Source organism: Xenopus laevis, chromosome 9_10S (genome assembly GCF_017654675.1).
Source record: "Xenopus laevis strain J_2021 chromosome 9_10S, Xenopus_laevis_v10.1, whole genome shotgun sequence".
NCBI lineage: Eukaryota > Metazoa > Chordata > Amphibia > Anura > Pipidae > Xenopus > Xenopus laevis.
Window position 1 is genome coordinate 9,848,544 of NC_054388.1, and position 13,794 is coordinate 9,862,337.

General features: G+C 40.6%; 2 protein-coding genes and 1 long non-coding RNA gene across 5 annotated transcripts in view; 2 read left to right on the forward strand and 1 right to left on the reverse strand.

The window, feature by feature from the left end:
• The window catches only part of ptpn1.S (protein tyrosine phosphatase non-receptor type 1 S homeolog), a 40,951-nt gene extending 39,731 nt beyond the window's left edge, over nt 1-1,220 (forward strand). The window contains exon 9 of the mRNA XM_018238168.2: nt 58-1,220. Coding sequence (XP_018093657.1) covers nt 58-256 — 199 coding nt within the window. The 3' untranslated portion in view covers nt 257-1,220. The remainder of the gene's footprint in view (nt 1-57) is intronic.
• A 5,093-nt stretch (nt 1,221-6,313) lies between these two features.
• ripor3.S (RIPOR family member 3 S homeolog) overlaps nt 6,314-13,794 on the reverse strand; it is a 98,363-nt gene continuing 90,882 nt past the window's right edge. For all 3 annotated transcript variants that reach the window (XM_018238171.2, XM_018238170.2, XM_018238169.2), the window contains exons 18-22: nt 12,568-12,726; nt 11,710-11,912; nt 9,134-9,217; nt 8,297-8,387; nt 6,314-7,495 (exon numbers count right to left, since the gene is read on the reverse strand). In XM_018238171.2, the coding sequence (XP_018093660.1) occupies nt 7,395-7,495; nt 8,297-8,387; nt 9,134-9,217; nt 11,710-11,912; nt 12,568-12,726 (638 nt within the window). In that variant the 3' untranslated portion in view covers nt 6,314-7,394. The remainder of the gene's footprint in view (nt 7,496-8,296; nt 8,388-9,133; nt 9,218-11,709; nt 11,913-12,567; nt 12,727-13,794) is intronic.
• On the forward strand, nt 8,942-12,874 carry LOC121399200. The gene is made up of 2 exons (XR_005964817.1): nt 8,942-9,379; nt 12,626-12,874. It is a non-coding gene; the product is annotated as an uncharacterized LOC121399200 (long non-coding RNA).

Sequence of the window (13,794 nt, forward strand, 5' to 3'; positions counted from 1 at the left end):
TATAACGGTCAAGCTACATATTCCCGCGTATTTTTAATCCTCCTTTTTGCCCTTCAGCCCTCGTCCTGACACTGAAATCCGAAGAAGGGCCATCGATGACCAAGTCCACTCCGACCCCAGCCCCGGGGAGAAGCTCCAATCAGAAAGCGAAGACAATAACCAGAGTCCAGAATGGAAGTCGTTTGTGATGAACGTTTGTGTGTTTGCTGTTGTCACAGCGGGGGCCTGTCTCCTCTACAGGGTCTGGTATCATTAATGGACATTTCGGCAAGGACTCCCCCCCCGACCCCCCCACACACACACAGTCTTTGACTTGTCTCTAATTCAGTCGGTAATTGGAAGAAGCTAAAAAAGCCAGAGCTCAGCTGATGTTCAGTTTGGCCACTTTGAGCTTTAAAGGCTGGAACGTCGCTGGGGCTTCTGTGAGAGCCGGTGCACTAGGGGGTCGCCCAAAGCTCCCGAAAAATAATGCTGAAATCTCAGGGCCATCGATCTATTCAGGAGTAAGCAGAAAACAAAACGCCAAATATTTTTTTCTTTTTTGGGAATAAAAATAGCGGTATTACAACACATTGTTGTTTTATAACTTTTTTTTAAGACTTTAGAACCTTAACATTTTTATTTGCGTTACTATATTTTACAAAAAAAAAAGCGAAAACTGTACGCTCGTCTTTATACGTCCTGCACCCCAATCCCAGGTTTCTGTATAGAACTCGCCCCCGGCTCTTTAATGACAAATCGATCGAATGTATTTCTTCTGCTCAGGGCTGTCTGTAGGGCTTACAACTCCCAGCACCCCGCCCATTATTCCGTCCCTTGCCCCGCCCCCCACTTCTAAAGACAGCCCTGCTCTGTTTGTATTTTGTATACGTTGTGACTGTGGACAGAGAAGGCCAATGAAGGTGAATATTTCTCTTTTTTTGTTTTTTAACTTTATTCTGGAGATGATGAGACAAAGACTTGCTTTGTGGCCTGTGGTTGCCATTTATTCTCTATATAACAACTGTTACAATATCTTTGTCATTTCTATACCTTTGTAGGAACAGCTTCTTCATTTGCTCAGGGTAGTCCAGCAGTACCTGTTGTTTTTGTTTTTTTTCCCCCATTTTCGTTTTCTAAATCTGTCGCCCGTTGGACATTTCTCACCCTTTATTGTACTGACTGATGAATTCTATTCTGGTGCAAACAATATGCTACGAATAAACGGAACTTAAAACCGATCCAACAGCATTTTCCAGCCTGTGGTCCTGGGTTCTGCTGCTGATGTCTGTCTGTCTGTCTGTCTGTCTGTCTGTGCGGCTGTTGCAGGTCAGGTATAAAGAGACGTCCGTGCAACACGAAGGTTTGTTTTATATGGTGTTTTGTCTTCACAGATTAAGTTATACCATGTGACACATAGAATAACTGACCTACGTGTTCTTCATGCAGCATTCAGATGTGATTGTGTCTAATACATATATTTAAAGGGATACTGTCATGGGAAAACATGTTTTTATTTCCAAAATCATCAGTTAATAGTGCTGCTCCAGCAGAATTCTGCACTGAAATCCATTTCTCAAAAGAGCAAACAGATTTTTTTATATTCAATTTTGAAATCTGACATGGGGCTAGACATATTGTCCGTTTCCCAGCGCCTGCGCTTTAGGATAGAACTGCTTTCTGGCGGCTGTTATCTCTCCTATTTAATATAACTGAATCAGTCTCAATGGGACCTGGATTTTACTATTGAGTGTTGTTCTTAGATCTACCAGGCAGCTGTTATCTTGTGTTAGGGAGCTGTTATCTGGTTACCTTCCCGTTGTTCTGTTGTTTGGCTGCTTGGGGTAAAGGGAGGGGGTGATATCACTCCAACTTGCAGTACAGCAGTAAAGAGTGATTGAAGTTTAACAGAGCACAAGTCACATGACCAGGGGCAGCTGGGACAATATGTCTAGCCCCATGTCAGATTTCAAAATTAAATATAAAAAAATCTGTTTGCTCTTTTGAGAAATGGATTTCAGTGCAGAATTCTGCTGGAGCAGCACTATTAACTGATGTGTTTTCCCATGACAGTATCCCTTTAAGCGCTGTATAAAGGGAACTGTAGGGAAGATATGAGGAGTAAAGGCCGATAAAAGCTACTGACAGACTGAGTCGGCAGCTTATGGCCTATTTGTGGGGCCATCCAACGGGTGTTGCCGATCGATATCTTGCCGACAGTCGGCAGATGCTGATCGGGCAGGGTAAAAAATCACGGCTGCATTTGTTCGTTGATGCGGTCCCGCGATCTGACCACCAGTATCGCCTCCACTCTGATCCGATCGTTGCGCCCACGATCGGATCACGATCAGACGATTGTGCTTTTAATACAGGTCATGGAACTCCGAGGTTACTTCTAATATACTCATACTTTACTTATTATAATACACAAGTTTCAGTGAGTCATGTGACTGAAATGACATCACTACTCACCGTTTATAACTAAGGATATAATTTAGATATGTCTGAGATCAAGATATTCATGGCTTTTGTGTATATATTACATATATATATATATATATATATATATATATATATATATATATATATATATATATATATATATATATATATATATATATATATGGGGCATTTGCTAAAAATGACACTTTAATTTGGAATAGTTGGATTTATCAGTTTACTGCCACTTTAAGTGTCTCCTTAATTGGTTAGACTAGTAATTTGCAGTTATTTATACAGGTGTGGGACCTGTTATCCAGAATGCTCGGGACCTGGGGTTTTCCGGATAATGGATCTTTCTGTACATTGGATCTTCATACCTTAAGTCTACTAGAAAATCAAAATAAACATGAAATAAACCCAATAGGCTGGTTCTGCTTCCAATAAGGATTAATTATATCTTAGTTGGGATCAAGTACAAGTTACTGTTTTATTATTACAGAGAATTGTTTTTAAAAATGTGAATTATTTTAATAAAATGCAGTCTATGGGAGACGGCCTTTCTGGATAATGGGTTTCCGGATAACAGATCCCATACCTGCATATGGCCACAAAGTCATTTCTGTCCTACAGACAGGGGGTTGGGTTAAACTTCTTGCCGTTGCTGGAATATTGACTGTACATGCCGCTGCCTAAGCCGGTGCTTATTGTGTAACATAGACGCTATAAGAATTTCCTTTAATAAACAGCTGTTGGTTTGTCTCTGAGCCCGTGGCTGCGCAACGCTGGCTACTTTATTTACGCTCTGTGGGCACGCGAGTGCTGGGACGGCCATCGCGTTAGAACTTCTCCCACCAATCAGATTGATGCGGTTTAGTATTACTCCCCATGTACAACAGAGCTGGGCAGCTTCAGGCCGTTTTCAGCGTCGGTTTGTGGCTGCCATGTTGAAAAGAGAAGAAATCGTCGCCACGGTGATGGTGGGTGGAGTCAACACAGACGCAAACAGTGAGTAGTTCTTTTTTTGTTCTCCGTGTGAGTCTGGTGGGGTATTTATCCTTCTGTTGGACATTCAGCTTCTCTGTTACATGTTAAAGTCATAGTTTTTATTAAATTACACTGCAAATAATTTACTCTATGAGTAAGTGCCCACCTTTGGCACGAAACGCGTCAGGCTTGAATATGTCCTAATAAAGATTTTTCTACTTTTTATATATCATCTGGGCTTCTTTTTCTACTAACAGTAAGTCTTTTCAGTTTTTGTTTAAATAATTCACTCTACAATATAAAATTTCATTCCTGAACCAACAAGTGTTTATATTTAGTTGTAATATTGGTGTGTAGGTGCATCTCGGGTTATTTTGCCTGGTCATGTGCTTTCAGAAAGAACCAGCACTTTAGAATGGAACTGCTTTCTGGCAGGCTGTTGTTTCTCCTACTCAATGTAACTGAATGTGTCGCAGTGGGACCTGGATTTTACTATTGAGTGTTGTTCTTAGATCTACCAGGCAGCTGTTATCTTGTGTTAGGGAGCTGTTATCTGGTTACCTTCCCATTGTTCTGTTAGGCTGCTGGGGGAGGGGTGATATCACTCCAACTTGCAGTACAGCAGTAAAGAGTGATTGAAGTTAATCAGAGCACGTCACATGACTGGGGGCAGCTGGGAAACTGACATATGTCTAGCCCCATGTCAGATTTCAAAATTGAATATAAAAAAATCTGTTTGCTCTTTTGAGAAATGGATTTCAGTGCAGAATTCTGCTGGAGCAGCACTATTAACTCATGTGTTTTGAAAAAAAAAACGTTTTCCCTTGACAGTATCCCTTTAATGTTGTTACAGACTTTTCCAGACTGATGTTTAGTGCTGAAATGTTACAGCCAACCAGGACTGGGAGTTTGCAAACCATTGCCGTAATTATCAGCGGACTTGCTTTCTTACTTTTTCCAGGTCACATGGAGGCAGCCATCTTGTTTTCCAGACCATACAGTTGCACAGCCTGGCGTTGGCTCTGGTTTCCTGTTGCACGGCATCTGCTTTGTCCATTATTGAAGCAAGGTATGTCACTAGAGTTAGAGGACGTTGCTGTTGGGAGATAAACACTGCTAATACCAGGCTATAACTTCTATCTCAGAAACCACTAAAAACACAAATTAAATGTAAACTGCAAATAATGTAGCTCCCTTTTAAAGGGGAAGGAAAGGTTAAAACTAAGTGAGCTTTATCAGAAAGGTCTATATAAATATACCAGTAAACCCTCAAAGTAATGCTGCTCTGAGTCCTCTGTCAAAAGAAACAGCACATTTCTTTCCTTCTATTGTGTACTCATGGGCTTCTGTATCAGACTTCCTGTTTTCAGCTTAAACCTCCAGGGCTAGGGCTTGAGCATGCTCAGTTTGCTCCCCTCCCTGCTGTAATCCAGAGTTATAAGTGAGCAGGGAGAGACTCATGCAGGAAGTGATGTCACACCAAGCTAATATGGCAGCTGCTATCCTAAACAAACAGAGTTTCTAGAGCTGTTTACTCAGGTATGGTAAAGCATTCTGCAGAATAAATAGTGTTATAACTTGCACTATTGTGGCTAATCTATTGGCAATAAACTGCCTTGGTAGCCCTGTTGTTACTAAGTGATACGTTTGAATATGTTTGAATAAGTTCTAATCACTTCAGTGTTTGCAGCAGCGGGGAATACTTACTTTCTGGCAACACTCGGCAGTCCAGACTCTCTTTATGGCTCTAGCAGACAAATGGATGGAATAAAGTCACAAATGTTTATTGCTGCTAAACTTACAATATACAGAATGGAAAGCCCATTTCTTATAAACAAATATATATATATATAACATGAACATTATGGGGATCACATTTACTGTCAGGTGATGCCGCTGCTAAACTGAGAGGGACACTATGAAGCAAGTGATGTTTAACTTCCCCTTGCAACGAGCGTTTCAGTTTCAGCGGAATCGTGTGTTTCTATTGCTTCCCAGACTTGTGCCATTATTGAACAATACAACTTTATTTTGCAGCTCCAGCCTGGATTTAACCCTGAGGCTTGCGGCACCTAAATGAAGACCAACTGCAACATTGAACGGGCCACTTCCATCTGCAACTAAAGGTTATTCCATAGATAAACCCTAATTCCCCTCCTGTCACTCGTCTCCAACCAACTGAAACCTCAACCTTCCCTCATTTCCAACACTTTCAACTTTCCAAACACCTTATTTCCTTTAAGGGAAAAGCAACTTTATAATACAGGTATGGGACCTGTTATCCGGAAACCTGTTATCCAGAAAGCTCCAAATTACATAAAAGGTTGTCTCCCATGGACTCCATTTTATCCAAATAATTCACATTTTTAAAAATGATTTCCCTTTTCTGTGTAATAATACAACAGTAGCTTGTACTTGATCCCAACTAAGATATAATTAATCCTTATTGGAAGCAAAACCAGCCTATTGGGTTTATTTCATGTTTATATGATTTTCTAGTAGACTTAAGGTATGAAGATCCAAATTACGGAAAGATCCGTTATCCGGAAAACCCCAGGTCCTGAGCATTCTGGATAACAGGTCCCATATCTGTACAGTGGAACATAATTTAAGAGAACACTGTGATATTTTTATAATCCAGCCGCCCGTGGGGTTGTATTTTTCTGGCATCTCTGTGTTCCATTGCAGAGTTTACTTTATTAAACTTGTGTAAGGGATCTGGCAGATATTACCTCCCCCCCATGAAGCTGATACATGGTATATTCCATGTGTAATGGGAAAATAATAAATCTGTAGGCTGGGACGGGAATGTCTAATATTGTCATTAAAGGGGACATTGACTCACCGGCACAAACATAATTTAAAATTGCTCAGTGTGTTCTAATTAAATTGTAGTTTTTTTATGTAATATCAGCAGTTGTTCACTACTAATATCTACTAATAACATAAATGTGCTCCCCCTGCACAATCTTTAAGAAAAAAAAAAAGGGTTGAATCACAGCAGGACAATTTGTTATTCACCCCCTGTGCTAACAGTTCATCCTGTTGCTCCTCCTCTTTAAAGGAGAACCCTTAATTAAAAAAAACCCTACCCTACATGGGTTTATGGGGTATAGGGTTTTTTTAACTTTAGGGTTGAATTCTCCTTTAAAAAGCACCGGCCCAGGTGAACTTATTCCAGACTCCCAGGTACTCCCTGCACCTTGTGATGCATGTGCCGAGTCTGAAAGTCTTAACTAAGGTGCAGGGGATGACTGGGAAGCTACTGTTTAAAGAAGAGGAGCACTAACCAGGGGTGAAAGGTAAGTTACTGGGCGGTAAAACATACTGCCATTCCCCAGGGTTGTCCTTTAAAGGAAAACTAAACCCCCATATAATAAAACCCATTACCCTACACCTGCCCGCACAGCTGATAACTCCATTAATTGCCCCATATCCAGTAATTACCCCTCGTTGCAGAGTAAGCGCATCGGAGCTCATGAACGCCATCTTCGTTGATCTTCGGGTCTTCTTCCAGATCTTCAGCTGTTTCCGTCGATTTTGGCTCAGTTGTCCTGAACAGGAAATTGCTTCAATTTCACATGCGCTGACACAGCATTTACTTTCCAAAGATCAATGAAGCAGGGAAGATGGCGCCCATGAGCTCCGATGCACTTACTCTGCAACGAGGGGTAATGATTGGTTATGGGGCAATTAATGGAGGTATCAGCTGTGTAGGGAGGGGGTAATGGGTTTTATTATATGGGGGGTTTAGTTCTCCTTTAAGTTAGTGATATAGGAGAGACATTTCCTACATTATTAATATAAGTTACGCCTCAGACACATCTGCTACAGTTACTTGTCCCCAGCTCTGGACACTTTCCCCTACTCCAACATGAGGCGCAATCCATGAGAAACCTAAATATACATCACTTTTATTTTGTACATATTTTGGGTAGAGACAAAAAGAAAAAAGTCTGGAATGTAATTCCCCCCCCCCATTGGCAAGTTCAAAACACTGTGATTTCTATGTCGCCGTCCAATATCAGGGTCTCCTGCAGCTCCCGGCAGATCTGGTCTGTCTTTCCAAACACTTGACGTCCTTTTTGACCTGCAAATGTAATCGCTGATTAGAGAATCTTTATCACATGACCCCCCCCCCCAGTGTGCTGAGCCATGTTAAACATTATCAGCTCTTCATTCTTGAGTCAACATGAATTTCCCTGTGTCACAGCAGTGATGTAAAGCATCTCCTTCCTCCTGTCAGACTCCCTGGCACTAAAATCACAACCCCTAAATCTGTTACAGAGTTACATAGTTACATAGTTAAATCGGGTTGAAAAAAGACAAAGTCCATCAAGTTCATCCCCTCCAAATGAAAACCCAGCCCCATACACACACCCCTCCCTACTTTTAATTAAATTCTATATACCCATACCTATACTAACTATAGAGCTTAGTATCACAATAGCCTTTGTAATATGTCTGTCCAAGAAATCATCCAAGTCCCTCTTATAGTCATTAACTGAATCAGCATCACAACATCACCCGGCAGTGCATTCCCCAACCTCACTGTCCTGACTGTGAAGAACCCCCTACGTTGCTTCAAATGAAAGTTCTTTTCTTCTAGTCTGAAGGGGAGGCCTCTGGTACGTGATTCTCTTTATGGCCAGAAAAATTTTATCGGCCGTCTTTGAAGGCAACTGAACATCATCCATTGTTAGTGCTGAATCATCTGATACAGGTAGAATTCTATTGTTTCTATCTGTATATCTGACCATTCAGCTCTACACGTGTGTATTGAAACCAACGATCTTTCTTGGAAACCTCTTTTCCAGGAAAAATGGTAATTATTATGTCTATGGGCACCTTAAGGAATATGTCTGTTATTATTGTGCCCATTTAAACTTACCGAAGGAAAGGATTGTGTCCCTGGCAATGTTCCTCACATCCTCCACTTCAGACTGACACAAACAAGCGATCTGATCAAGACTCGCCGTCCCCTGTTGGACACAATAAACTGGTCACATGACTGCTGCAATTACACGCCACAAAATGGCATACATACACGTTCATTCATTCATACATACATACATACATACATACATACATACATATGTTCATACATACATGCACATACATACATACATGTTCATTCATTCATACATTCTGCCTATGACTAAGTGCTGGGTAAGCATGAAACGCGTTAGGCGTTAGAGGGGATACTTTTCATGTCTTTTAACTATTGATGTAAATAAAGTATATTTTTTTACTTACTAGCATGCCTTGGAGAAATTATTGAGTTTATGGTTTTACCTCTGTTTGGTCACTAGAGGTCTCCAGGCATGCATACCAGTAGTATTTACTGATTCTGCTCCCAATTTAATTCTAATAGTTCATTCATTCATTCATTCATTCATTCATACATACATACATACATACATACATATGTTCATACATACTTGCACATACATACATACACATGCACATAGATAGATACATACATACATACATACATACATGTTCATTCATACATACATACATATGTTCATACATACTTGCACATACATACATGCACATAGATACATACATACATACACATGCACATAGATACATACATGCTCATACACGTTCACTTACAATCAACTTACCCGCAACCTATTGAGTCACTATGTGATAAGTGTCTTTCTATTGGTGCACAGGAATTACAACAGGCCATTCAAATGCTACGTTTGTGGGTCAGACTTACTTTCAGATGCTTCAGAGCCAAGCAGGCTGATCGCTGGAGCTTTGTATCATCACCAGATAAAACCTCTGTGTAATACACAACTGCCTGCAATGGGGGAAAAGGGGAAATACATGATACCTGTGTACTAATAACATTTTTGACCTTCTACAGGTAATGGGCAGAATGAAGGAAACACTGAGCTGCCACTGAGCATCTACAACTTCACCTTGACTGTATCATAAGGGGAGAAGGAAAGGCTAAAATTAAGTAAGCTTTATCAGAAAGGTCTATATAAATACACCAGTAAACCCTCAAAGTAATGTTGCTCTGAGTCCTCTGTCAAAAGAAACAGCACATTTCTTTCCTTCTATTGTGTACTCATGGGCTTCTGTATCAGGCTTACTGTTTTCAGCTTAATCCTCCAGGGCTAGGGCTTGAGCATGCTCAGTTTGCTCCTCTCCCCTCCCTGCTCTAATCTGAGCCCAGAGCTATGAGTGAGCAGGGAGCGCCTCAGACAGGAAGTGATGTTACACCAAGCTAATATGGCAGCTGCTATCCTAAATAAACAGAGAGCTTCTAGAGTTGGTTACTCAGGTATGGTAAAGCATTCTGCAGAATAAATATAGTCTTATATCTTGGGCTATTGTGGCTAATCTATTGGCAATAAACTGTAATAATAATCCTTTAATGTACATTCTGCAGGTACCAATATTGCTGCACAGATCATTCTCCACTACTTGCCTCCCTACTCCATGGTGCTTTCCCTATGGCTTCCATGTTGCCATTCCCCGAGCCGCTCTTCCTCTTTATCCAATAGCAACTTGGCCTTTATACTCATTGGATTTGCCTCTGCCGAGACTTAAGTCTCTTTCTCTAACCATAATACTGGGATAGTGACTTTCAGCAGGATATGATGTTTTGTGAGCAACTGCTTTAATTTATTCCCAAAATCTCTTTCCTGTCAGTGTCCCATTAATGTATTTATATTGCTGCAGCTTTATCTATCTATCTTTACTGGGTTCCCTCCATTATTTGTGTTTTTTTTTTTTTTAGTTATTTAGCTTTTTATTCAGCAGCTCCACGGTTTGCTATTTCAGTAATCTGGTTGCTAGGGTCCAAGTGACCTTAGCAACCATGCATTGATTTAAATGCAACTGTAATATGAATAGGAGAGGCCTGAATAGAAAAATGAGTAATAAAAAGGATCAATAACAGTAACTTTTTAGCATTTGTTTTTAGATGGGGTCAGTGACCCCCACTTAAAAGGTGTTAAGAGTCAGAAGAAGGCGGCACATTATTCAAAAACGGAAAAAAGTCCAATCAAAAACTTGCTTAGAATTAAAAATTCTATAAAATACTTAAAGGTTAACTTAAAGGTGAACCACTCCTTTAACCCTTCCCTGGGCAGATAACACAAGGAAAATTCAGTTCTTATACCAGAGAGGGTAAATAATTGGTCTCATCTACACTTTCTATTCATAGATATGTTGGCAAATATAAATTGTACCTATAATAAATATATGCTAGTGGGAAAGAGTTTTTAATTCCCAGCTCACTCCACTACTGAATGCAGAGGAATTGTGAAACTTGAATTCATTTGAGCTCCCTGTGTAATCGGAGTCATTTGGAAGTACTTCTTGCAGAACTCTGGATCATTATATTCCTAATAGAGCAGCAATGGACTCACAATAAGATGATGTGTCCTGGCTACTCACTGCCCCCTAGTGGCCATAACTGTTTCTACACAGATTGTTTCACTGTAGGATAATTCTGGTTTTGAATATTGGAACGTTGCTATAATATGTTTCTAATTTACTGCCGGAGTCACAGCTCATGAATAGGGTCGGGTACAAAGGCTGGTTTAACCTCAGCAAATCAGAATGAATATCAGCAGTGAGAGAACTGAAGGAAATGTTATTTCTGCTATAGTCCAAGACTTAAATTCTCCTCCTCTATTCTATTGTCTCAATAGCGACTCCTGCAGAATCTCTTCTGTCCATCACCAACCAATCAACTCCCCCTGTTGGACTGACAGCTGGTGTCACTGGACTTGTAAGGTCCCAGGCTGTTTTGAGCCTGAATGATAGAATAATACTGATGTTCCTCCATATACTAACAACAAGTTTCCTATAAGCTCTGTATCTAATTTACTGGAACTATAGCAGGGTGACTGTTACCCCAATGTTTCTATATATCTGTAACCTTGTTATGAGCTAAGGAGACCCAGTCTGAAGGTCAGTTAGGGGGAGATTTGGGGTGTTTATTTGTGCCCTGGGTACCCCTGGAACTATATCAGGGTGACTGTTACCCCAATGTTTCTATATATCTGTAACCTTGTTATGAGCTAAGGGGGCCCAGTCTGAAGGCCAGTTAGGGGGAGATTTGGGGTGAGTGCTTATTTGTGCCCTGGGTACCCCTGGAATTATAGCAAGATGAATTACAGGACAGTGTGTCTAAACATTAGTTCATTGGGTCCCAGAAGTCTGGTCTGATACTTTCACTTTACTGAAAAAGTCTGTTAATCAAGGAAAGGCAAAGGCTTGACATAAAGTTGTGTAACCCATGAAATATCACTCTGTAAGTGTTGGATTCCATACCTTGTGCTTGAATTGCTTGTTAGTGGAAGCCCTGGAAAGGAAGTTTGCTGAGGCTTTGGACAATTTCTTGTTTTCATCAAGCTGGAAATTGGCCAGGATGCAGAGAAGCTGTGGCAGAGGCTGCAGCCGACAGATTTGCTTGGCCTTTAATTTTTTTATCTTTCTTAGTCTTCCAGGTAACGGAAGGGCTTCAATGAGGGTCACTAGGTGAACAAAGAGACCGTAAATCACAATGAACCAAGAAAAAAATACCCTTAAAAGACAGTACTATACACCTGATTGTGTGCCCAGAACATTCCTTCTCTGTATATTTGTATTTATACTTATGGGAAGGAGGTGCCATATTGTTTCCCTTAGACAGTACAGTATGAGGGTATAGCTTATTGTGTGCCCAGAACATTCCTTCTCTGTATATTTGTATTTATACATATGGGAAGAAGGTGCCATATTGTTTCCCTTAGACAGTACAGTATGAGGGTATAGCTTATTGTGTGCCCAGAACATTCCTTCTCTGTATATTTGTATTTATACATATGGGAAGGAGGTGCCATATTGTTTCCCTTAGACAGTACAGTATGAGGGTATAGCTGATTGTGTGCCCAGAACATTCCTTCTCTGTATATTTGTATTTATACTTATGGGAAGGAGGTGCCATATTGTTTCCCTTAGACAGTACAGTATGAGGGTATAGCTTATTGTGTGCCCAGAACATTCCTTCTCTGTATATTTGTATTTATACATATGGGAAGGAGGTGCCATATTGTTTCCCTTAGACAGTACAGTATGAGGGTATAGCTTATTGTGTGCCCAGAACATTCCTTCTCTGTTTATACATATGAGGCTCGTGCCATTCCGTACCTTCTCTAGTAAGGGCAGTGATGTACTTCTCCAAGTCTAACACTCGATGTCTCCTCAGGTAACCATAAAGCAGGAAAATGGAAACCACTCCGTCTGATAAGTCTTCCGCTGGGAATATGCCCCCAAAGGTGAACATCTGCTCCAGAACTCTTCTGCACACTGAAAGGGAAACATCAAGTGTTGTTAAGCTGCGTGTCCATAACATTTTATGTTCATTTTCTGGGCACCGTGTGACTTGCATGTACTGCGTCTCTGTTATACACTTTAATTCCGTTATTTAACCAGAAATAAAGATTTTTATGAATAACCTATTTGTGGCTGGTTTTTTTAAATATTGAACAAGGAAAGCCCATGAGTATTAGTGATGATTAATGTGACACACCTTTTCCTTTGTGAACAAGTATCGCTACCACTCACTCCTGCAACTCCCGCCCTTTGTTCAGCGTGCACCAATAGCGTCTGGGTCACATGGTTGCTATGGGAATGCGGGGACAACGCAGGAATTAAACACTAGTTCCTTCTTTTCTGTTGCCTAGCGAGCATAGGGAAGGCATAGTATGGCACATACAGGGAACATAGGGCAGGTAGAGTATTTAAAAAAAAAAAAAAAAAATAAGGGCATCCCCCTGGGATTGTATGATTCATGGTGCACACAAACAAACCATACACGTTAGGTCACATGAGCCAATTAAAAGACAGAGTTGTGTCTTTTGCTTCCACACTTCTTCCTGTTACAGTTGCAGTAGTTCTGGTCAGGTGATCTCTGAGGCAGCACACAGACAGATGAAGAAAAGGAGGATAAAGGCCAGAGATGTAAAATGGCAATATTTTCTTAAATATATATTCCAGTTTGTTAGATTCTTTAATATGCCACTTATTTGGATATAATCTGTTGCTTAAGTATTCATTTTGGAGATGTAGTTTTCCTTTAAAGCCCAACGACTGTGCGTCTCTCTATACGGAGTCCTGCATTCAGTGTTATTCTCCATCCTGGGGGGTACAGACCAATTGTGCCATCACTTTTTTTCCCTGGGGGGACTGGGGCAAACCAGACTCTTTGGACAAATCAGATTCTTTGTACAAACACCTCAATGGGAGCCTCTGTAACTGCACCTTTAAGCAAACAGCTATGACTTGATTGGTGTCAGAAACAAAGAATTCTGGGCCGGCCTCAATTATATTTTTTGTTTATTATAAATCTTTCATTGCGGACAAAGTCCGGGCACA